This window comes from Corvus cornix, chromosome 2 (genome assembly GCF_000738735.6).
Source record: "Corvus cornix cornix isolate S_Up_H32 chromosome 2, ASM73873v5, whole genome shotgun sequence".
Lineage (NCBI taxonomy): Eukaryota > Metazoa > Chordata > Aves > Passeriformes > Corvidae > Corvus > Corvus cornix.
In genome coordinates this window covers 93,500,474-93,525,975 of record NC_046333.1, presented here as the reverse complement: position 1 = coordinate 93,525,975, position 25,502 = coordinate 93,500,474, and the positions used below count along the sequence as shown (strand labels likewise).

Below are 25,502 nucleotides of genomic sequence, written 5' to 3'. Positions count from 1 at the left end.
TGCTGTTCCTCCTCAGTTGCTAACTGGTGGTCTGGCACTGGGAGACTACACAAGTTAAAATCAATTGTAAAGTAGCCTCTGGGAGCATCAGGGACTGGATGACTTGGGCATGCCTGACTCAAAGCCCTGAGTCCTGTCCAGCTAAAGGGAAGTGCATGGAAGGCCTCTGTAGCCACACTCAGGGAAACAACTTTGTTTTGAACTCATAGCAGTGCAGCAATGACACAACTGTCTTTTAGGTAGCAGTGGTCTTGAACTGGGGGTGAGGTGAAGTGTATCATGTTCCTGCACATTTCACATGTTGAAAAGATCACTGCATAAGTTAAAATGATTCTCTGAAATTCTCTCACAGCTCTGAGGCATGTGAGGAAGCCCTGCATTAATGTGGCAGAGGCAAACAGGCAGAGGGTAACAGCTTAGTTATACAAACAATATATAGAGGCATTTTAGCCTAGGACACTGTATTTGGCAGACAGTCAGAGAGAAAGAAGTCCTCTCTCACCTCCTTTCCCCCTTCATCCTCTAAAGCCCAGGACTACCTTACAGCCTGATTTTGAATCTCCCCTTATAGAGCAAGGGCACTTACCTGGACCTTCTTTCCTGAAGCCCGCTGAAGCCAGCGAAGGACTGGCTTCTAATAATCCCATTAGGACCTCCTGGGGAGAATGAATGTGATCCTATTGACATGATTTCAGGAAGCCTCGGAGATATTCCTGAAAAACAACAGAAAGCATGTCAGTGACGATGAAGTTATGGTAAGAGGCAGGCGGTGAGGCCGGACAGCCTGGTGTCCACCAGTGACATTAAGGGCTACCTGAACCCCACAAGGGGCTGCAAGCCAGGGCACAAATCTGTTTGCATTGCCAAATCATCCCCACTCAAAACCAAAACGGTCCTATTTTAAACTTCTGACTTACAGCCCAAGGTCTACTGAAAATGTACCAGAGACACAAAGAGGGTCTGGATGTGGGACTAGAAACCAGATACTTCAGTGTGATAATCCCAATGCCATCCCCAGTTTCTGCCATGCCTGGCATGCTTCACCCCCAGCCCCAGGGTCCCCATCTGTCCTGGAAATTATTCTGGGAGCATGCAGAGCTCTTAGGAGGTGCTCACCATCACTACGAAGTGTGATTATATGTAATAATAATTTTTAAAAGGATTGATACATCATGAACGCCCTGCAGCTCCCCTTTGATCCCTGCTCCCATGGCTGTTCAGCCCAGGGGCTGCTGAGAAGGAAGACGCGGTGGGTGTATGTGCAGCCATGACATGCTGTGATGAGAGAGGGATGCTCTCCACTGTGAAGAGAGGGGAGTAAACAAGCTCCAGGCACTGTATGCTCTGCATTTCATGTCCAGGGGGGCCTCAGCAGGGAGGAAGCCCTTGCCCTCTGTGTGCTCATTTCCAGTGCCCAGCTTGGCATCTGCGCCAAACTAGGATGATTTCAATCCACCCACAAATAAATAGCAAAGAAGTGCTATGGTTCACAGCAGCTCTATCTGCTGCCACAAGGGAAAAGGGGGATGCCTTTATCTTCCTTTCCTCCTTAATCCACCATTTTTCTTGTCTCTGCCCTTGGCAGAGAATTAAGTTGATTTTTCTGCTGCCTTGGTTTTGTGCTGCTCTAGCAAAAGGAATGGCCTCACCAATCTGTGAGGAGCACCATGGCCAACACAGGCCAGGCAGCGGGGCAGGGAGCAGGAGGGAAACGGATGCTAGAGAAGAAGGTGCTGGTCAGCAGGTGCTGCCAGACACGGGCTCCCCCATCCTGCAGGACCCATCCTCTCCGCACCTTCCATCCGTCCTGGGACGTCAGCTCAGCTGATGGCACCACTGTGCTGTGAAATGGACTGAGAAACTAGGCCAGCTTAAAAATAACCTGACAGAAAATGAAAAAGAGGGGTTTTAACAGTTTTTTTCCGTCTATTTTAAAAGCCAGACCCAGCCTGCCCCATGCCCCCAGTTCATTTCACTCCAATAGCTGGGCTAAGAGATGAGCTTGGTAATGAAGCAGGATGGTATGGCAGGGGCTGGAGCTGCCTGCAGGCAGTGGAGCTGATGTTCTGTGAAACTCTGACCTACAGGGCTGAGGGGGTGACAGCAAGTCTAAACAGCCCCACAGATGAGGAATGATTGCGAGTGCCCAAAAACACAGCCATTTGTGAAAGCCAGAGATCTACACGGTGAGCCTTCACAACTGAACATATTTATCAACGATAAGCACCAGAGCTACGTGGTGCTTGCATGGCAAACATTCACTGCAGAAAGCAAATACGTGGGGAAACATTGTGCACTGTTCAGTTGTATTTAATTTGTAGCGTTAAGCTGGGCAAATACTCTTTGAGGTGGCAGTAGGTGCCATGGCAAGCTACTGCGTCTCTGTCGAGGGGACTGCATTGCCCAAGGAGCTGCTTTGTCAAGAATATTTCTGCAAGACCTCTGCCAGAAACACTTCTTCCAGTCCCAGCACTGGCAGCACTACTGCTAATGAGACAGTTCCTCTATTGCACAACCCAACCAGAGCACATCTTTCTGTCTCGGAAGTGAGGGCTACCCCCGAGACTGAACAGCCTCAGAAATACCACATGGGGTGCAGTCAAGGACAGTTTTCACCTCTGCTGTGGTCAGGAGGTAATGGTACCTCACCACTTGTGTCCCTAGCTTAGTCTAGATGCAGCCCACCCAGCTCAGGGCTCAGAGAGTTTAACCACAGCAAGGATAAACCCCTGGGACAGAGGAGTTGCTCTCAGGCAGACCAGGACCATGAGCACCTGTACTGGGCAGAAACCTATGGTCAGGGGAGAGGGTGAGAGGAGCAGAGAGGCTCAGGAACAGGGATAAACATACTCCAGCAGCTGGAGGTACCTGAGTCTTTGGTCAACGAGAGCCCAAATTTGGCTCTGTACTCACCCCTAGCTGCATAAGGCTCTCTGCACACCTCTGCAGGGCTGAGCTCTGCTTAGACTTGCTAATATCTGGCACAGAACTTGCCAGAAGGCATTTTCCAGCTTCCAGGGTCAAACTTCACATCCCTGTAGATGGTACAGTTTCCCTGTGCCAGCTCACGCTTAACAGTTAAAACTCCACAGAGAGCCACCTCCTGAGAGACAGAGCGGAAACCACCCGACCACAGCACTCTGGGGGTCTGTGCAGCAAGTTCCCTTTGGGTTTGAAAATAATCTTGAGGAAATTAGGCTCCAGTCTGCATGCTCCCATACAAGGATTTGCATTAAAAGTCGGGTCCAGAGTGCCAAGGAGCAGAAAATCCCTTGCAAGTGTTCAGCACTTGCATCGCTTGACAGGATGATTAACACACACACAGAGACAACATCTGGAGACCAAGGAGGAGCTAAACAACACTGAGAGTCAGAGGAGATATAGCTGCATAAACCTCAACCATTCCTTAAAAAAATGAGATAAAACAAAACTTGAAGTGGGTGCTAATCACGACCACATCAGATATGAAAAGATCAGGACTTTAGATTCAAAACTGTTGTGAAAACGCTAGCATCTTCTGCGTGATGAGTCTCTTCTCTATTAATATGAACAGAGTCTTAGTGTCCAAATGTGACTGTGCAGAAACACTGGAACTGTTTTGGTTTTCTCTTCCTTTGGGCAAACTTAAAAAATAAATAATCTTGGAAAAGGAATGTACTTATTTATTTTCTTTATTTTGCTCAAGCACTCAGATGGCTTTGAAAAGCTTTAGTAGCTAAGACTTTCCTCAAGATACCAGAAAAAATGTGCGAGAAGTGCAATTGAAATGCAAATTGAAGACTTGCCTGAAGCTACTTTTGCTTTGCTTTTGCATAAAATGGCCAGAACTCATAGCCCAGATAGGCTTGCGGCCTCTTCCTATATATTATATATAATCTTGGTGAATAATGTATGTTTAATTTCTGTACAGAAGAAAACTGAGATAAAAGGAGGTAACAGAGTCAGAACTGGTGAAATCTCCCAGTTCTGTTATTTTCCATTGGTCAGGTTAGAGGTTGGCTCTATTGTACAAGCACAATCTGTTCTTAAGATTTAAACTAATATTGCTGACATCTCAGATACTTCCAACCAACCTCAGAAAATTGCAGACTCTGCATCAGCCCTTAGCCCAGATTCAGGGACAATGGCTGCATATGGGCACTGCATCAATGGATTATTTATGGTACCTACATCTCATAAATACACTTTGAGTGATGAGTATCTGTCACATTGTTGCGATATCCTTTGTTGAGAGGGGTTTATTTTCCTGCCTCTTAAAGCATTCACAGGTCTCTGTGCTATCAACTACATAAACCTACCTCTGAATTTAATAATACAGTTGTATCCTGATGATTTGCATGGATGTAGTTGCTAGTATAATTTCAGTAAGGCTCAGCCCATGAGGACTCACCCAGATCTCTTACTGGCCTGACGGGTATCCCCACAGCTCAACACTGCAAAGGGGATTCTGCTGCTACGCCAAGGTAGTGATCAAGTTTCCAAGTCTACATTTAGCAGTTATGTGAGATAATGCTACTGTCTTCTACATGCAGTGGAAATTTTGCTCTCAATATAATGCAAGTTGCACATCTAAAATGATATTAAATGCTTTTGTGATTTGAGAGATCCACTTCAATCATGGATATAATGGCTACACTTACACTTTTAAATCTATATAGTTAATGAACCAGGGATGTTTCATTTTAAAAAGACACCAGTCTCCCTACTGCTAATATAAGCATGGCCTGCGTAGAAGTATAATTAATATAATTAGTACTGCCCATGCTAAGTGCACAGCAGTTGAATGATGAGCCCATCAGTGAGTCAAGGGATAAGGTGAAATCCTATCAGCACTCCTCTGCCCTATTCGCTGACAGCTTGCAGCAGAGAACAGCAGATAATTGATGTCTCTGTCCCCAGGGAAATGAAAGTCCCCCCTCTCAGCTCTCCTTTCAGTCTGGAAACAGGGAAACAGCTGAGCCTGAACTAATGAGTGGGGAAGGGACCATCACTTCCAGAGGGCTGCCCTCTCTTTATCACCCTCAGCACAGACCTCTACCTCCCACTATGCCTAAATATTTGATAAACAGTGCGGACTTTTACCCAAGTCAAGAGGGGAAATTCAGGCAGAAACGTATTTGCTAAATCTAGTCTGACTTTTGCACAGTCCTTTTTTTTTTTGCTTCTTCCCCATGACCAATTTGGAGATGGTATTTTTTGCTTGCCACGTGATGAGGGGAAGTTGGTTTTGCTAGACATGTGCTAGCAACCATGTAAAGCTGCAATACGGAGTGGTGATGGTGCTCTGGATTCCTCCTGTTCTCTCCTTGTAGCAGCTACAGTTACAGCTCCAGGTCTAGAATTGCTGTAAGGTGTGAGGGAGCTGTCTGCAGCTAAGGCTTCGAGGACACTTCAGGATTATGTATAATCGCTGATTAAATGGGAATGTGGGCAGGACTGAGTGACTGAAAGCATCCTTGACAATCCTTTTTTCCTATATTATTTTCTTGTGTGACACACAGTTCAAGGTCCGTTCTGGATCTAAGGAGAGGCAGTCCCTACAGTGAGACAGTTTGTATGTTGATTCTTTTGTTGATCTGCAGTGGTCTGCAGGCTGCCTGTTAAAATTTAAGTGATAATTATTTAGGTTAAGGTGAGCTGAGGGGGCCCACTTACTAATGAGAGTGGAAAAGTCAAATTATTCTGTTTGGCATGCTAGGAACATTTATTACCTGCAAACCTGGGGAGTGTCTAACAAATGAGCTGCTATCTTTGTGACTAATGAAAGAAAAAAAACATTCCTCCCTCATCTGCACCAAATCTATGTTCTGCCTATTGGGCTGGCTGGCCTACAAAGGTAAAAAATTTAAATGCAATAAGATAACATTCAGGACTATGCATCTCTCCAAAAGAAAACCGCAATAAGGGAAGGAACTGCTTATGCCCTAGAAGTCATGTCCTCCTCCCAAACAGCAAATTCTTTCTGCTTTGCTCTCATAAGCCCAAAGAGCACAAGGCAATTCTAAACTTCCACAGGCTCAGTTCAGTGCCAAGCTCATTCAGTGAACCTTCAGCTCATGTTGCTTGCTTTTGTAGCCTAAAGTCTAGTAATTTTTAATATTTATTTTCCAACTTCTTCCTTCTGATTTAGTTGAATCACCTTGGCAATACAAGGTCAGCATGGCCAGTAGCCCAAATAAGCACCTGGAATTTATGATTTCCTTGTTCCCTAGGCTCCTAGAAGGTACAGAGGTATGTGTCTTGGATGAGAACATAGGCATCCTTTTGCAGTTTTTAATATAAAAAATTGACAGTGATATGTGGCTAAGAGTGCTCAGGAGCATTATAAAAACTTTCACAAGAAATTTAATTCTTGCACAAGAGTTTTTACACTTTCAGGACAAGCACTCTTAGGCATGAGTGAGCAGGCTTATAATTTCTGTATGTGTCAGGAACATTTCCATGGGGTGGGGGTTTCCTGGAAGCACCTGTAGAAACGTGTCTTCTGCTGGTCTTCCAGTTACACCAATTACAACCTTCATGGCACATTTTATGCTCCCAGTGATCGGGCTGCTCCTTCCTTGTGCAGGGCAGCATTTGCTAGAGTTGTACAGAAATGTGAGCTCCATCTGAAGAACTATTCTTGGTTGCCAGAATAAAATCATGTGCATTTGTTCCACCAAAGTCCAAGGCTTAGAGATATTCCTAAATAGTAGCATATGGCTACACTGACAAGCACACTTCCCAAGCCTACATCAGCCGGTGAAAGGCCAGCAGATCCGTGAGCTTCAGACGTTAATTTTAGCGTACAGCGAGAGCCACGTGGGCTTACCCACACGGCTGCAGAGAGCAGGGCTGCACAGAGAAGGAGCTGTAGCTGAGATGGAGCCCTCTCCTTCAAATGGGAGATGTGGGAGCACATGGGACACGCTTGGGTGGGCATCAAAGCCATTGGTAGCCACGTACTCCTGCCCCAACACAAGGAGGGAAACTTTCTGCCCCACTCTTGCAGCAACAAGAATTTTAGTTTAGCCCACTGCAGCTCATCCTGCTCTTGCTGAGGTGGGTCTCTTCCCCCTTCACGGACAACCAAACCTCGGCACTGATTATCTAGGAGGATCTCTCTGAAGGCTTCTGCACACTTCTCACTGATGATTTTATGTCCATCAGGGACACCTACAGTGATTCTTTTATGAGCTGTATTTCAACACCTTCAGTTTGGGTGGATTCAGTTTTTACAATGCACAAAGAAATGTTTATGCAATGGAGGCATCTTTTATAGGTCTTAAGCCCACAGCTGGGAGCTTTACTTTTTCATGCAGAAGTCCTTGCAAGTGAGCACAAGGTACCATTACCTGTTTCTAATAAATGAAAATGAAGTATTTCAGTACCAAATTTCAGCTTTTGCTTCAAATAGTAGCAAGCCTTAGGAAAAAGATTAATAGCAAGGCTTGTACTTTATGGTCTCATTTCCGTAAGAACATTTTACATGTTGCATGTAAGGGCATTTTCAATTCAAATGCTACAGTATTTGCTAGCTCATCACTAGACACCCTGATCAGAAATACAAATTGTCTGCCATCTGGAACAGCCCATGTTGTTTGTTCTGCTCCTCCTACCCAAACCAGATGATGTACATAAACCAAAAAGCAATAATAACAGTAAGAAAAAAGCTAACAACCCAGGTAAAGAGAAAAATGGTAAACTATATATAGCTGTAAGCGCATAGGACCTGATAGCTGATGCTCCCACTGCAATATAGCTCCATAAATTCTGTAAGTCATCTCTCCCACCACTGTAGGTACCAAAATCAGTGTGAGGACTTTTCATTTCATCTTTTATTTTTATTGTAAAACATGCCTTTGGCTCTAATTCTCATCACCTCACTAGTACACAGAAACGAGGGTTGGCAGTGGCTAAGGTGAAAGCAGCACCCTTTTTGTCTCATACCACAGTTAGCTTTCCTCTTCCCCTTTCTGCAGCTACTCCTTCACCAGAGCTCTCAGTCCATGCCCCATTTCCCTATTTTTGTTGCCAGAGAGCCTCTGCTTAACCTCCCCTCAGAGAAAGACCTACACTGCTCCTTCCCCTTGGGATAGCTGAAAACCTAAGGAGAGGGAAATGCAAATGAGTTATTTCACTGTAATAAACCCAAGGAAAATAAATTTGATCCTAAATGGCTCTGCACACGACAGATGGGTTCATAGCAGCTGACCTCCTTTTTTTTTCAGTTCCAACATTTATTTCACACTGGTGGCTGGAGGGAGCATGCGCAGGAGCCCACGAGGAGCCCTCCCTAATCTTGCTCCCTACAGCATTAGAGACACGGAGCAATCATATTCAGCTGGCATTAGCATAAATAAGCAAAATTTGGCTTATAACTGTACATATGAGTGTGGCTGAGGGATCAGAATCTGACCATCTAATTACATTTGACATTCATTCATTTCAAACCCACTCCAGTATGCAGAATTATCTTTGATTAGAAGTCAACTCCAATTGTACTCATCACTGATAATTCTTTATGTCAATATAAGATTTAATTAAAAATGAAGTCCCACTGCCATTCAAGTGCTGGCAAATAATCTAAAGAAAAAGCACTTCTGAAACCCAGCTGAGAACAATCCTCTCGTGCTTTAAATCCACCTTGCACAAAATCCCTAACAAGCGGTTCAGCGCGAGTGACCTGAGCACACAATTAAGGACACCGTCATTTTGGCAGCGCTGCACAATAATAAAGGTGCAAGACTCTGGGCTGCTCTGTTATCTATCCCTGCATTAGCAGATAAACTACTAGGAGCAATCTTGTGAGCAGTAGTAAGGCCAGCAGGATGCAAAACAGGTTGTGGGAACTCCTCCATCTAGGAGCAGCCTGGCTACTTCTCTACCACTTTTGGCATATGCCTGGTTGACCACAGATGTTGGGCGGAATTTTAATTTCTCAGCTCAGACCACAAAAAGCAACCAACCTATTGCCCACTATGGGAAGCATTAGCATTAGGGGAGGCCTAGGAACTCGTAAGTGCTGTGGGTGGTCTCCCTTGACCCTTACTGACCAACAGTAACACCTAAGCATAAGTGGGGTAAGACAGCCCTGATGTCAATAGATGCAACTCTGGTGGGAGTCCTTTGGCAAAATCCATGATGAATCTGAGCAGTGACCTAAATTTGCACATCAAGTGTAAGCAGCAAAGTGGATTCACTTTCTCAGACTGTGCAAGGAATTAATTTAAAAATCTTCTCCGTGACAGGAGAAAAAAACAATGACCAGCAAAATTGTCCTTGAGAGTACTGATTTCTTTAATTACTTTGCACCAATATTTTTGCTGCTTACAACCCTCATTAAATGTAGATGGTAGCAGCACGGGCAAGGACAGCAAGCTGAGGATACCATTTCTTTGCATCTGCAGGAAAGTAAATGCATCGAGTAAACACATTCAGGATGGTTTGGGTAACCAGTGGGCTGCTCTAGAGGTTATTTGTTTTGCCCCAGCCAAGACAGACAAACTAGCTGTTCTCAGTATCCACTCCAGGTACGCTGTAATATAAGCGTGAGTGAGCTAAATTAAACAAGTAAGACAGGCTTTTCATCCCTGAAAGGAAAGTAAAACATCATTGTTGTCAAATCCTTTCAGCCACTAATGAGATACAAACGCTTTGCTGCTCCTCTTTAAATACATGGGATTAGGGTGACTTAAAACTCCGTGGATGTTTATATGATCGTTCTATTTCCAGGAGTGTCGTAATGGCATGCTGCTCACTAAAACACTGTTGAAGATACACCGTTACATGTCCTAGGATAGAAGATCTTTAAGGCTGGATGTTCTCCCAGACATGAGCATTGCAGAAACGGATTTATTTAATCTTTTTGACACCTTACGAGTGTGGCCACTTCAAGAGCATTGCCATAAAAGTCCTGTGTTACTTCACTTACATTTGGCTATAGCATCTGTCTGAAGCTCTCTTCCAGTACATCAAGTAGTTGAACACTGTCCATGCCTAACCAAGAGAGGCTGTGTGCTCTGATGCAACTCGCTTGGCTTCAGTTAATTTTCAAATTCAAAACTTCCTTCTTCTTACATATATGACTCTTAGGAATTTTACTTAAAGTTATGGCAGACTTTATTATTCTCTTGGCTACAGTATTTTAAGCTTTAAAAACCTCTTGAAGGATATAAGAGTACATATCTAATACCACCAAACAACCTAAATTTCTCCCAAAACACCACCATTTTCTCTGGTCAGGATCACTGAAGGATCTGAAAGAAAATAAAGGGGTAAGGGTCTGTTCTAGGATCCCTCTTGGAAAAAGCTTGTGTTAGTGACACTGGTGCTGGAAAAAGAGGTCTGATAGCTGAGCAAAATAAAAAAGGTGACTGCTATGTGCAGACTGACAGAAGACACAGCTATTGCAGCCCTGTCCCACACTGTTATCTTATACCAGGCATTCACAAAAAAAGCAGGACAGCTTTATAGACACACAGGTATTTACAGGAACCTTGAAAAAACTTGAAAAAAATTTCTAGAATTTTATGGAGACCTGCTCTCCTTTCCACCACTTTCTGATACCACATTTCACTACAACACCCATCAAGATGACTCAACAATGCACACTTGGAGCCCCAGAAAGTCAACAGTATTCTGGGCTGCATCAAAAAAAAACCACGGGCAGCAGAGTGAGGGACACAGTGCTGCCCTCTACTCTGTGCTGGAGAGACCCCACATCAAGTACTGCATCCATGTCTGGGGCCCTCAGCACAGGAAAGACATGGACATGTTAGAGTGAGTCCTGAGGAGGGCCACAGAGATGATCAGAGGGATGGAGCACCTCTCCTACAAAGGCTGAGAGAGTTGGGGTTGTTCAGCTGGAGAAGGCTCCAGAGAGGCTTGATTGTAGCTTTTCAGTACTTGAAGGGGGCTTGTAAGGAAGATGGGATCAAACTTCTTAGCAGGCCCTGTAGTGACAGGACAAGGGGCAATCCTTTTTAACTAGAAGAGGGTAGGTTTAGACTAGATACAGGAAACAAATTCTTTACAACGAGGGTGTTGAAACACTGGAACATCTACAACAGAGCAGCTGCAGATGCTCCATCCCTGGAAACATTTGAGGTTGACTTGGACTGTACTTTGAGCAAACTTGGTCTAGTGGAAGGTGCCCGTGATAGAAACAGGGTTGGAACTAGATGGCCCTTAGAGGTCACTTCCAACCCAAACCATTGTACAACTCTGAGTTTCTCAGTACAGAAAAGCTGTTCTCTCTTGACTCTGCAAGGGTTTTCTGCTCCTTGGGGCAAAGGAGGCTATGCTGAACAGTCACTGGCACAGTTCTGGTTGGGGCCAGGTAGGGCTTTCTCACACAGCTACTCTGCATATTTTGGGAAGCAAGGACCAAGGACCCTTCCCAAAGCAGTCTTGATGTACCTTCCTCCTTCGAAGGGCAGGGGAGTTTAATGCCACAGATACAGGCTGGCTGGTCTGAGCCTGTTGCAGCTCCTGCCCAAAAAAACATTCCCAAATGCCTGTAGCTTACTGTCACAGACACAGCTGATGCAAACCTGATGAAACCCTTAAATTTACAGCAGGTAGATCTAGTCAGGGTTAACTGGCAAATTTAATTTGTAGTGGACATTAAAAAACCCCAAATCCTGAGTTTAAAATGCCATATGCTCCAGCTATGCTGTAGGATTATTTACCATTTGAGTTTTCTAGACACAGAGACATTACGGATAAACTGAGCATGACTCGAAAAGATCTGACAGCACTTATTGTCACTGAACTACAAGGCAATTATCTTGTGTAACTTTTCATTGCACAAATTAAGGCAGTGAATCTTGGCACATCCCTGCTATTCCACAGTCTGCCATTTAAAAGAAAGACCTACTGGGGCCATCACAGGCTAATGACAAGCTTTTAGGAATGACCCCATAGCTTGTCCTCTGCTGCCCTTCCTTTCTCCTTCCCTTCTCTGTTGAGATTTCTGCATTTTCCAATTCGCGTCATATTAACGGACCATCATGCAGGATATAGGAAAAGGAGGATATCATGGTTTTTCATGAGGATGGAAAACTATTTCACCCTTTTGCCAATGGAGGCAACTGTCTTCCTCATCTGGTGGCAGCACGACATGCCCACAAGAAATACAGTGTCTGGAGGAACCCTGCGTACAGAGTTCAGTTTAAGAGAGGAGCTGCTACACTTCTCCACCAGGAAGGAAGATTATTTTCTTTTTAAGGGTAGAGCTAGGAAAGAATGAGGAAAAAGCAACCTTTTGCTGGATAACTGCAGATGAAAAGCCATCTAATCTTCAGGGAACTTCTGTTTTCAGCACAGGGCATGGAAATCAAATGTATTGAAAGCACTTCCAGTCCAGCCCCTGCATGAAGGAACAAGGCTTTGTGGTCCAGCTGCCATCAGGGGAGATGATGACAACGTTCCCCTCTGATTTCAAAGAAAGCAAAACCTTAGTTTACACAGGCAGAATTTTAAGCTGATTATTCTCTGGCCTCAGCTGAGTCTTAGCATTTTTGATATAGCTTTGGTTTGGTTTTGCGTAGCACAGATGACTTAGTGAGCAATTCCAGCTCTTGGCTTTATTAATCTGAACATCTAATAAACTAAACCTTCTTCTCTGTTTACTTTAGCAGACATCTATTCTCAGATAGAAGATTTTGTGTATATCTAAGTAGATGTGGCCTGCAAGTGTCACACTGAATTCAGGGAAAAGCCTCATGGATCTAAGAGCACCTCACAGCCAACTGCTTCCTATGCCACCAGCACCTCTTTGTGAAAACCCAAGTCCTTCTTTGAACTCACAGAACACTATTTTGTGGATGTACTGAATGAGACAAGGAAAGGGCAGTCAGTCATGCAGGGCAACTCATTACACACTTAATTGAGTATTGGCAACCGCATTGTCACCCACTGATGTTCCTGTATGGTTGGGAAAATGCACAGGGATCGCTGTTGCTGCCATGATCGAGCAATGCTTGCAGGCATGACCAGAGGAAAAGGTGTGTCCATACCCAAGGAGACTCACTGGCCACAGACTACTTGCAGGGATATTATTGCACAAAGCTGTAACATATGCCACTACTTCTGTACCACAATTAAAAAGCTTTAAAACCAAACCTTTTAAAATTAAATACTTACAGAGGATGTCAAGTTGTTTAATTATGGAAAAGGCCTTTTCCTTCCCATTATACAACAAGAAAATGCCTATCAGACTTTGAATACAGAGCTACACTGTCTGCCCCACCTGCCTGCAGCAGTACCACAGACCAGTGTCACCATCTCAACCCCAAGCACAAGCCCCAGTCCTTAAGGCTTCTAAGGCATCTTCAGGGGGTAGGTTCATTACAAGCAAAAATTTCTCTCCTTTGTTCAGATTCAGTCTTCTAGCAGATGCAAGATAAATTTGAATATGTCCCTCACTGAGGGACAAATCAAGGAGTTTTGGCTTGTCAGACAGCCAGATGTTAATCTGGGGAAAGAGAAAGGAAGCTGTGGTATTCAACCTTGCATGGTCTACTGAAACATGAACCTCCTGCCACTATTTACAGGTGCTTATTTGCCTGTCTCCTACAGATTTCACTGAAAAGGAGTTCCTTCCTTTGGTCATCTCAAACAGAAAGGTCTAAATAGTAAAAGATAGGGTTGCTCTAGACTGGTGTTTTGTAGAGGTAAAGGCACAAGCCAAAAGCAGAACCTCAGTGATGACCAGATAGATTTTCTCTGCTGCAGCTGCTCTCTGGATTTAATGGATGACTTGAAGTTTTCCTGTTGATGAGGCTTTTCAGGACAAAATCATCTATGACAAATCTCTGGGTGTTGCAGCTAGATGAGGTTTTTAAATTAAAAAAAAAAAAAGGTTGATTTCAGAAGGGATTATTTGAAACAGTTCTGGTGTTCCTGAAGGGTTACCAGCAGGCTGCACAACCTGGAAAGCAATTGCTGCTGCTGCAGCTAATCAGGTTGTTTGAGGGCCAGGAGAGAGGGCAGGCTGTGAGCAGTGGGACAGCAGTAATGAGGTGGTTGGCTCTGCCAGCCAAGGTCAGCTTACTGGAGGCATCAGAAACCAGAGAGCTTCTGATGCTTTAAAGGGGCTGGAAGATAAAATGTATTATTGTGACTATTTCATGTGTTTCACTGGTTCCAGGGAACTGTCAGCTTCAATTTGTTCCTCCCATTGAAAAGAAGAAAGATGCTCCCATACTTCTGTGCTAATCCGTCATTTCTTTTGTGCTGGTTGGGAAGTAAAAATTACAGGATACCCTTGCAACATAAAAAGACATAAGGAAAAGATAACTTTAGGAAAAAAAGGCCAGTTACTTCTTGTGTCATGCTTAGAGGACTTGCTTCTTGAGGCCACTGGGTGCAGAGCCTAGCTGCAAAGAATATGGCAAAGTCTGTACCTGTGGGTGCCAAAAAGCCATTCAAGTACACCAGGAACCTGCCCTTCTCCACACCTACCAAATCCCATGGGGCAGCACGTACTGGGACTGTCTTTTTTGATCATGGCTGCATTCCTGGAGCCTCACTGCAGCTCCCTAATTAACCTGGATGGGACTGGGGAGAGGGAATTCTCTTTCTTCCCAACAGCACCAGACCCAGCAGCAAAAACACTTCAAAGCTAGAGCTCAAGAGCAAAAACTCAAGGGATTGAATCCAAATCCCCTGGATGCAGACCTGTAGTGATAAGGGGTAATGGTTTCAAACTACAAGAGGGCAGATTTAAGCTAGACATAAGAATTTTTTTTTTTTTTTTTTAATGAGGGTGGTGAAACACTGGCACAGGTTGCCCAGAGAGGAGGTAGATGCCCCATCCCTGGAAACATTCAAGGTCAGGCTGGACATGTCTGTGAGGAACCTGATCTAGTTGAAGATGTCCCAGCTCATTGCAGGGGGCTTGGAATAGATGGCCTTTAAAGGTCCCTTCCAACCTAAGCCATTCTATGATTCTGTGAAGGTTGAGATAAAACTGGCGCCCACTTGCTGCAAAATAAGAGCTGAAGGTGTCTGTCCCTAGGCTGCCAAATGGGGGTAATGCCAGTTCTCAGAGAAGATTACCTGGTATCCACTGCTTCCTTTCCCCTTGAAACACCTGCCTGGAGGTATTTCAGGTGCCAGAGCACCAGCTTCATGGGAAGGGATAGGACAGGATTAAGCCAGCCCCTGGCCAGCCACACAGCCCACATGGGTGCAGATAAGTGAGGGCGTGAGCAGCATTTGCACTGAGGAGCAGAAATAAAGCTGTGGAACAGCTGTGGATGAGAAAATGCACAGTTTCTGCTTTGATTTGGGGTATGTAGAGAAGGATAGTCTTGGAGTTCAAACCGAGCTGACTGCCCAGCCTCAGCTAAGCCATTCCTGACATTAGGCAGACATATAATATGATCCAGTCTATTGCATCCAGGGTTGGCTTCCGCTGCCGATCTCCTTCCAGCTCTCTCATGGGGAGCTGGCAAAGCCCATCCTGCCATTCATCCTCCAGCTGCCTTGCTCCTCTGCTCACAGACTGCCCTTCTGCCTTTGCTCCGGTGTAACTGAACTCTCTGAAGGACCGCATGGGAAACAAAGACATTGGCAACTTAAATTCTCATTGACTCCGTTATGTGTCCAAAAGCGCAGCCACCATGGTTTGTAAAGTCTCCCAGAGCAAAATTGCTTCTGCTCTCAAAAGACTTTATATTTGACTTTAAATTCAAAGTGGGCCCAGTTCATTCTCTCTGCTTTCTAAAAGGGCAAGCACATCTTGGAGTCAGTGCCACAACCTGGTCAAAACTAGTCGGGGAAAAAAAATTCAGGGCATGTTCTTCCTGATTAATTTTGAAAATCTCTTGCTAAGAAACTTCTTTAGCAACCTCCCTTTCAGAAAATCAGCAGGCACTGTAAGCTGAGGGAACAAAACAATGACCTCCAAGCTCCTGCTAAGTAAGAAAATAACCATTTTTTTCCCTCCCATTTTGTTAATAGAGTCATCCAGGAACCACACAGCTTGAAAGTGATGTGACAGGCCCCTATCCGATACTAATTCACATTCCAGTCCTCTCTAACAAGCCCGTGCCAGGGTGCCAGGAGCGTGTGTTCAGGCATTGCTCTCCTCACTTCCTTCCCAGTCTGCTCTCAGCTGATGCTCTGTGCTGGCTGAATGGCCACAGACACAAGCTCTCTATCTCCCTGCTGCTCGCAGCCTAGCTTGCCTGATGAAAACTACCCCCGTTAAAGTGGGTTGTCTGGGAGCAGCTTGTCACTGCCACATGTGTAACATCAGGAAAAAAAAGAAAAGTCAAACCAGCCATCCCTTTTTTGGAAAAAGCCAATGCTGCCTTTAGTTCTCACTCCCACTTCTTCCCAGCAGGAAAGCAAGGCGGCGTCCCCAGACCTTTTCCAGCAGTGCGCTTTGTGTGGAAGTTACCTTTCTGCCTGCTCAGGCTTCAAAATATCAAAGAGCAAAAGGTAACCCTGCATGGCATGTAAACATGCTGCTGTGAGCTTTGAGGCCGTGCTTTGTACCACTCTTAGCCCAAGTGTTTGTTCTGTGATACAGGTGAATAAAATGGTCATGTGCCTTGAAAGCACAAGGGAAGCAAAGTACCTTTTTCACTTACAGATGCTCCCTCACAAACCACACACTTCTCCACTTACACATTCCCAAGCATTTAAGAAATATTAATTCTGCTGCAGAAAAACCTCCTAAGGTATAACTGTACCGTCATTTTAGAGAGCAGTAGCAACATGAAAAGGCTACGTGCTCTGTTTCTTATGCAGGATCCTGGAAAGAATTCAACATGTTGGTTCTTAAAAAAAAACAAAGAAAACCTCCAAAGTGCACACTTTGTCAAGGAAATGCTGCTTGGATGCCAAAAGTTAAACCAGCATCAGGTTATGGATGCTGGGATTGAAAAAGTTCACATTGCATAAGTGTTTATGTGCACTTGCAAGAAGCGCAGACACCATCTTAAGTGACTGTCCTAGGCTTCAGTTACTAGGTTAGAAAACGCTGGATTTATGGGAAAAAAAAAGATAAACTTTGCTTCCTTTAGACTCCCACTGTGCAACATATATACCCACCCACACTTATTTAAACGTGGAACAATCTGTCGTATTTGCCCATTATGGTTATAAAGCAGGGCTCCAAACCCATCCCAGTGGATGGATACCTTTCTGAGTCTGGCCACAAAAACCGCATCACATTGTATCTCCTCCCGGTGTGTGAAGATCTGGAAGACAGCTGGGCAACAAGCACAGGAATCTTTCAGGAAATACACCTTCCTCCTGTCTCGTTCCTTAAGCTCTCTGTTTGGGTTTGCTCCTGGTTTTGTTTATGCAGGAGAGAGATACTTGTGAAACCTAATTAACCACTGGAGAAGATGATGTTTCTGTTTGGGAGCGTGTTCCCTGCCCCGGGCTCCAGCTGCGTGACAGCAGCGCAAACACGGTAATTAAGATGAGCGTGGCTGAATGCACGGCCAGATTAATGAATGCTGAAATTACACTGGGAATACACTCAGGTCTTCCCAGAGAGATGGATGAAAGGGTGCAAAGGCAGCATGGCCACAAGCACACAGTTTCCAGAAAGCTTTTTGAAACTTTGAATGAGAGACAGCAAAATGCTCGGCTAACACAGCAATAGAAAGACCAGTCACAGGATTAGAGTGACCTTTTGTAACCAGGGCATTCAAAGGTAAACTGAAGAGCAATGCCAGTGTGTAATGTATTTGCATCAGTCCTTGGGAACGAGCCAGAGGACTGAAAAGGGAACTTAAGAGGGTCTGAGCTCTCCTCCAGCCAGTAATACCATAAAAGCCCACTGGAAATAGAAAGACAAGACCTAAGGAAACGCCGAGAGTTTTTTATGGAAAAAAGGCTAAGCACTTCCACGCTCTGTAAGAAAACATTAAGCCAGTTTCATGTCCCTCAGCGAACACCCACGTCCAAGATTTTCCTCACAATCGCAGCCTAAAACCATGCCCAGGACGCCCCAAAAGAGCACCTTTGCCCTTCTCCAAACCTTGCCGCCGCCGGCAGATGAGCGGGGTCGGGACCCGCTCCTGTGAGCGCGGTTCCTCAGCCCCGCAGCCCTGGAGCTGGGCTCGGCCACGTCCCCGCTCGGCAGCTCCCCTTCCTTCCCCCGCGGGCTGCGGGCCCGCACCCCTCCGGGAGCCCGGCCGGGTACCTGTTGCTGCCGGCGGTGCTGCCGCGGCTCACAGCCCGCTCCGGGACGCCGCTCGCCCGCCGCCGCCCAGCGCTCCTCGGGCACCGCGGTGCCCCATCCCGGGCGGCAGCGCCCGCAGCTGGGAAACTAGTAACAGCGAATAATAATAACAATAAAAAAAAATAAAATTAAAGTTTTAAAATTAAATTTAAAATTTAAATTTAGGAGAAGCGAGGGCAGCTCCTCTCCTGCCGCCGCGCACCGCCGCTCTGGCAGAGAACGCGGCCGCTGCCGGCTTTTCCTTGCGGAGCTGCGGGAGGGAGCAGGAGGCGGAGGCGGGGGCGGGGGCGGTGCTGCTGCGCGGCCGCGGCCCGCCCCCACCCCGCGGACGGTGCGGGGGTGCGGAGCCCCCGGGGTCGGCCCCGCGGGACGCGGCGGAGCCGGCGCGGCCGGTGCCTCCTCCGTACCTTTCTGGGAGCGGCGGCAGTGCTGCGGCTGTTCCGTTTTTTCATTCGATGCGTCTGGCCCCTCAGGCCGTCTGTCCCAAAGACGGAACATCCGCAAAATCCCTCTGACCCTTGCCGCGTGGAATGGGGCAGGGAACGGGCTGCCGCCGCTTGCCTTCCCCGTGGCCGGTGGGCCACTCGCTGCAGCCACTCCGTTGCCTTCAGCAGTGTGTGTGAAAGCTCTAAATTTGGGTATGGGGCGGGCTGAAGACAGCAGTTAAAGGCGGATATAAATGAAAGAACATTGCAATGAATGGACCTTGCATTCCTTCCTTTAAGCATCTTTCCTGTCACCCCAAGAAAAAAAGGCAGAAACACCGTATTTTCCCAGAGACTGTGAGGACTGTGAGGTATTTTCTTCAAATTTAGTCTTCCTTCCAAAACGTATAGTGCTATTTACTATTAACATGTCTCTCTAGAGAGATACGGATTTTGCATATATTTATTGCTACCCTTAGGACTTCTTCGTTTCTCTTCTGTGACTTTTTTTTAATTGCTGGACTTTACATCAACCAACAGAAGTACCAAACATGTACGTTGTATTTTCTATACGATTTGCTGTTCCTCTGCCAGCATTTAAAGATGTAGGGTCCTTCAACAAGCTCTCCCTTGTGCCTCTTAAACAGCTGCAAATGCTTCTTTTTTTGGGGGAGGGGGGAGAGGGAGTGACGGGCAGAGGGAATCCCTGGCAAATCTATGAGGTTGGTAAATAGACACAATTTGGAAGGAGGCTTGTGAAGTCAATGGTGATACCTTCCCCATATTCCTGTATCTTTCCCCATTAGGGTCAGGATAGGTAGACTCACCATTTTGAATGCAAATGTTTTTCATTGAGTACACTGACCTGTCACACAGAGGATGATACTGTATGAAGAAGTTAAGCAAATGACAAGGAAGACAGAGTTAGGTTTTTACAGAGCAATGTGCATGTAAAACAACCCCCAAAACTGTCCCTGAATAAAAAATCCAAGCTGCCAATTCCAGATGACCTATCATCTTAAGTAATTTTCAGCAGGAATAATGAACATGAGCTATTTATATTGTATGCTGAAAATAAACCCTGTAGCCTTAGAAAGCAGAAATGAGAGAAAATTACTCCAGATTCAGTAAAAGCAGAAAAGGATGCTCTTCACACTGGTGCGCAGACTTCTGGGGCCTACAGGCCATTTCCAGGGTTTCTGAGTTCAGATGGGCTCTACAGCACTCACGGCTGTGGCATTTCCAGAGGCACCCATTTCTTCCCTAGGAAAAGTGTAGGGGCTGTTGCCAGCACAGTGTCACTGCTGTAGCTCCAAGGCAAAATTTTAAGGGTGACCTTTCTACATCTCTGACTGAATCAACTATTCCCCCATTTCATGTGTGTCACATAGGATGTGAACTCAGAGGAAAAGGCAGAGAAGTCGCTTTCTGGAAAAAGCAGCTGTGCGCTTTGGGCTATGGAATGCCAGGGAAAGAGGAGAGGAAATATTTGTGGCAATGCTGAAAGCTATAAATGTCTCATCATGCATACTTAATATGTGTTTGAGTCCATTTCAGCCTTTTAGGGGGTGGCAGCTCTCACTTCGGAAGCCTGGTTAATTTGTTAAAGGTTTTCAGTGCCACAGACTAATTGCAGCATCTCACTTCAACCTGGAGCCTCCTACAGTTCTGGTCAATCGTTACAAATTCCCTCTGGTCTTTTTGATCTTATCTTGCATAAGATTTTTTGAACTTAAGGTTGCAGATGCAAATTACCTCATTCATATTGCAGCCTCCTCTTTCAAGGAAATCTCCTCTATCCTATGCAAATATATGTGATAGGGATGTATGAGCTGTTTCTCTTGGTTTCTCAATATAGTTTAGAATAGCAAATGCAGACAGCTACTCTCCTCCATCACCTCAAGCCCTACACACAGTCCCATTTCTCTGCCCCCAGTGCTTGTTGAAACAGCTGGGAGACTGAGAAGGTTTATGGATGCTCTAGATAAAATCTTTGCCCCACTTAGTCCTTCTGGACATGTATTCATCCTGACACACATGCTTTTGAAAGGCTCGGGACAGTCATTCCACGTGTGTCTTGTTTTGCTAATTCAGTGGAAATTGCCAGAGAGGTCTGTCTCCCTCCATCATCAGGCAGAACTGAAGCTGCCATTGTATTGTGGCTGTGATCATGCTACTATGCCTATAAATTATTCACGGTATTGCAGCGTAATCTTCTGTTACGTTAAAAATAGGTCATCGTGAGTGTCCCCAGTGAAATTTCTAAGTGACAACAGCTGATTTTAGCTTTGTCTCCAGAAAACAGTGACTTTTTCAAAGCAGTAATTGACAATTATGGTGTACTTCCATCTCCCTGACAGCTCCAGTGCACCTTCACAAACACTAATTCTCAGCAATGGTATCCCCACATTATACTTGAGACAACTAAACCACAGCTAGTAAATTACCTGCTGAGCTTTGCCGAAGCACTTTGCTTTCTATTAGCCTTTGCTTCCAGGCCAAAGAGTAAATCAGGATTATCAGAGAAGAGATTATAGTCTGAGAATGCCTAAGTGCTCTGCTCCTCCCAGGCACTCAGAAAGCTGCTGGAAAGGGCTGAGCAGGATTTTCTGGCTGATAGGCATCAGTTACGTATTGCTCTGAGGGGAGTGGATATATGAAGAAGTACTTCACTCTTCCCATTGCCACACAGTCTCCGGCCCACTGAATCCCCTGAATCAAGAGAGCAGGAGGCTTTCAGGTCCATTGCAGGCCTACAGAAACCTGGAAAGGGGGAGCACGACCCAGTAGTCTGGAAAGAGGTCTGGGGGAAAGCCTCTTTCTTTCCCCCATAAGATACTGTGTGGGAGGGCTCTGTGTGGACCCCCCTGAAAATGTGGGATATTGTTGAAATTTCCCTGCTTGCTGTGGAGATGTATGTGTGTTATGCAGATACAGAGACTTAGCTCAGGCCTGGGTGATTTCATTCACCTGGAAGCAAGGACTGGCAGTGGGTGGCAATACTCAGCAGACCATGCAGACAGCAATTTGTATGGAGGTCTCTTGTTAGCATGTTCAGAGCAGCAAGAGGCCAAAGGAGGTGGGGGGATGGTTGAGCAGACCACAACTTTGAGCTTTGGGTGTCTGAGGTAGATCAGGCTTGCCTTAGCCTTTAAGGAAGACAATTTATACATGTTTTTTCGATGTAACTTGTCTTTTTTGTGTTTCTGTGTAACTCCTATGCTCAGAAGAGATGCGCAAGACATCTTCATATTGCTGATGGACATCCCACAGGACGTCTCCAGCAGGTATCTCACCCAGGCAAGTCTTCTGTGGGAACACAGGGTGCAAACCTGACTGCTCTTACCTGGGGATCTTGGTCCAAAAATATAGGTTAATGATCATATTTAAGAGCGGGGAAGACAGCAGGTGCTGGAACCATCACTTGGGAAAGGTTTTAGGGGAGAGGTAAAAGACAAGAGCCTGACCCCTGCCATGAGAAATCTGGGCAAGGACTTTAACTTTCTGACCATATACAAGTTTGCCATTACTCTTTCTAACTAAACATATTAGAGTGTTGCCACAATTCTCCTACTGCACCCTGCCCATGCTGCTCTTTGGATTGACTCCATTCCTATACTTCTACCTTCTCTGGCCAGCTTGTTGGACATTCATTGTCATCCTGTAACATTTCTTGCTCTCTTTCTAGAAGAGTTTGATACCCGCTTGTTTTTCTCTGCTGACATCCTCTAACCACTGTGCAATCATTTCCCCCCTTCCCATCACTGTGTCTCTGCTCCACCCTCAAGTTCCTCATTTCTCATGATGGTGCTTTTGCAAGTTTTTCCATCTGCTGCTCTGGGGTACTTTGTGGGGAAAAGTTACTAGTGCTGATCTTCTGCAGTGATTCAGGAACAAATTCAATGTCCTGGGACTTGCCAGATGCTCAGCACAGCTGGATCTTTGGGAATGACCAAAGCATAATGCAGTGGTTGTGTCCTGTGGCATGGTGGCCATGACACATTTGGTATGCCAAGGAACAGCTATGGATACAGAGGGAGAGGGCTGGGGACAGAAAGGGGAATCACCTTTAGCTTTTGTTGTACCACAGAGATTACACTTTCCCTAGGTAATCCTTCTTTTATCTGTTCTTTCTCCCACTTTGCTGCATTTGTGGTGGTCTGAGACAGCTGCTTTCAGATCAAGAACACTTCCCACAATGGCCCGTGCCTCTGGCAGCATTTGGTGTTTGGGAGGTGTATGCACAAGCATACACCCTACCTGTCCTCCTGTATATAACTTGAGAGAGCAGGATGAAGGAGCCACCAATTGCATTTTTTTCCCCCAGAACCCATTTCAAAATCAGCACTGATGCCTCTTCTGGGCAGGTTTTGGGTGGCAATGTTCATGCAGGGTTGAAGGGAGCAGCACATTCCAGTTTCTCAGACTGCTTAGCAACCATGGCTGGCTGAGCCGCTCTTAAGTGCTCGCCAAGTGTGTGGATGGCATGTCTAGTGCTGCAGCTCTAGCCTTATTTTTTCCCTGTCTCTCGTTTTTGAAAATCATTCCTTGTTTTCTAGTTAAGGCACCCGAAAAACTTTGGAAACTAATTTTTGCTTTCCTGGACAGCTGGCAGACAGCTACACTGTAAGCTGATCAAAGATACTATAAGAGGGATCAGAGACTTGGAGAGACAGGCACTAAGAGCCTGCTTTTTGGGACCATCCAGGACAATGTTGTCCACGCTGCTGGTAATGGGCTGGCTTGAAGTCCTGCTGCTGGACAGCCATGAAATCAGCTTGCCCAGAGGAGTGCAGGGAGTGGAACACATTGCTTTCCATGGGTCTGCAGCATGTGAGATGCCTGCTTAGGGCTGCCTGTCCTAGTACAACCAACATGCTTAAGATCAAGAAGGCCCTGTTACACCATCTCCAGGAATGGATTCAGCTTTGTAGACAGAAAGTCAATATGTTCCTAGCTTCCCCATTGGGATCCTCTTGAATCATTAGGTAATATTTTGCCTCTTACTTGTTTCTTGGCTCTCAGGTGCCCAGACATGTCTCCCTGCCACAACCTTCACTGTCCATCATGACAGCAGGCTGAGATCCTGAGTCTGTTTGGGGTTCTCTTAGGGACTGAAGCCATCTCTTCCCATGTTATCAAGCAGCAATGCCTGCTGCTGAAACTTGCTGGTTACATGAGGACTACAGTTAAAATGTGGCCCCAGCCCATGTTCACCTCCATACTCTCCTTGCACCCTCACCTGCACTTAAGAGGCAAATTTTAGGCAAGCTCTAAAACACAGCGGAGGAGAAAACCTTTCTTTATACATGCCCAAGTACATTCTGGTCCTCCTCCATCCCATGCTGTGAAGCAGACAACTGGCCTGGAAAGACCAAAGATCATGAAAGATTGTATTCTATGGGGCAAGACACTATAGGACATGTTAGCAAACATCAAAGGTATCCTAAGTCCATGACTGAAAGAGCAAGTCAGGAGCACCCAGGACTTTGGCCTTCCTTGCTGTCACCTCCAGCAGCAGCATAGAGACAGGCCCTGCCTTCCTCCTGCTTTGTGAGCCCCACAAGTCATGGCAAGAAGGGGAGGAGCTGTGGGGGTGATGAGCATGGTCTGGGGTAAACAATGGTCAGGTAGAAGGTTGCAAAGCCTGGGGTGGAGGAAAAGGAGCAAACAATGCCAGACAAGTTTAAAAATCTTGTTCCATGTATGAATCCTGCAGTGCTGCACACCTGTCTTCCTGCATGTCCCTAACATGGCAGTTTCATAATAGAAGCCCAGGAGGAGTCCTCAGGTGCAAAGGCTTCAAGCAATTTCCATCCTTAGTTACGTCAGCGTAACACCAGAGTTACCTTGTATTCATTCCCAGATAAACTGCAGTATGGGTGACCTGGCGAGGTCCTCAGTGCAGAAACTGGGCTTCTCTTTCCTTCTTGTGGGCCAGAGTTCTGCACAGAGGCTTGCAGCTTTGGGAAATGATTTTCATTCCCTCTCTGCCTCCAAGATACCACCACTTCCCTCTTTTCCTCACCAGCGCATATTTCTGTGGCTTAAATATAGCAAATACAAAACAAGTGCAGCACACACAAAATGCCATTCGGGGGAGCGCAATGAACATGCTGCCTCTGTAATGTAATGAGCCCCAAGTGCATCTGCCAAATATTTGGACTGAGATTCCAAGGGAGAGGGGGTGGTCTGCAGCCCAGAGAAGCTCCGAGCAAACCCTCAGACCAGTGGCCCCAGGCATGTCTTGGGGGGGATACAGGTTCCTTGTTGGTCCAGCCTGCCTTCACCTGGAGGTGACTGACCATTCATAGCAGTTATTTCCTCTAGGAAAGGTGAAGAGCAGCTTTGTGTGAGTGGATTTAAAAGTCACAAATAATACGTAAAGCAAATAAGAAGTGTTTCTTTAGGGGTGTGGTCTGGCTTTGTGGCTGAGGTTAAATGACACCAGTGAAACCATGCCAGTTTTTGAACATCTGACCCTGTGTACTATTTTCAGTGCAGTGATTTTTGAAGTGATTGATGACAACAACTTGGCACTACTCAGAGGCTGGTGTTGCTGATTAAGCTAACTCTTCCTTGGCTCACAACAGGCATCAGGAATAGAGTGGGCAGGAAGCTCCCCAGAGCAACAGAAGAGGCAGAGCACATCAGGACCTCCTGAGCTGCCTGTGTTTCAATGGGGAAATTAGAAAAAAAAAAAAAAAAAGCTACTGACATCGAGCTCCAGAGCTGAGCTCAGCAGCGGTAGAGTGCTCTGTTCCTCCTGTGGCTTTCTTTTTCTTTGAGAATATTTTTGTATGGATTCTTTTCAACATTCCCACCCCCTCAATGAAAAAAAAAGAGCCTCCCTTGTTAAGTGTGTGCTGGGACTGCTAGTGTGG

General features: G+C 45.8%; 1 protein-coding gene across 7 annotated transcripts in view; it reads right to left on the bottom strand.

Annotated features, from left to right (window-relative positions):
- The window catches only part of RIPOR2 (RHO family interacting cell polarization regulator 2), a 68,905-nt gene that overhangs the window by 33,595 nt on the left and 9,808 nt on the right, over positions 1 to 25,502 (bottom strand). For 2 of the 7 annotated variants that reach the window (XM_019282562.3, XM_039570340.1), the window contains exon 2: positions 587 to 713. In XM_019282562.3, the coding sequence (XP_019138107.1) occupies positions 587 to 713 (127 nt within the window). Of the gene's footprint in view, positions 1 to 586; positions 714 to 18,154; positions 18,422 to 18,600; positions 18,795 to 25,502 lie in introns of those variants that run through there. The other 5 variants (XM_019282561.3, XM_010393836.4, XM_019282564.3 and 2 more) reach the window with 5 other exon arrangements.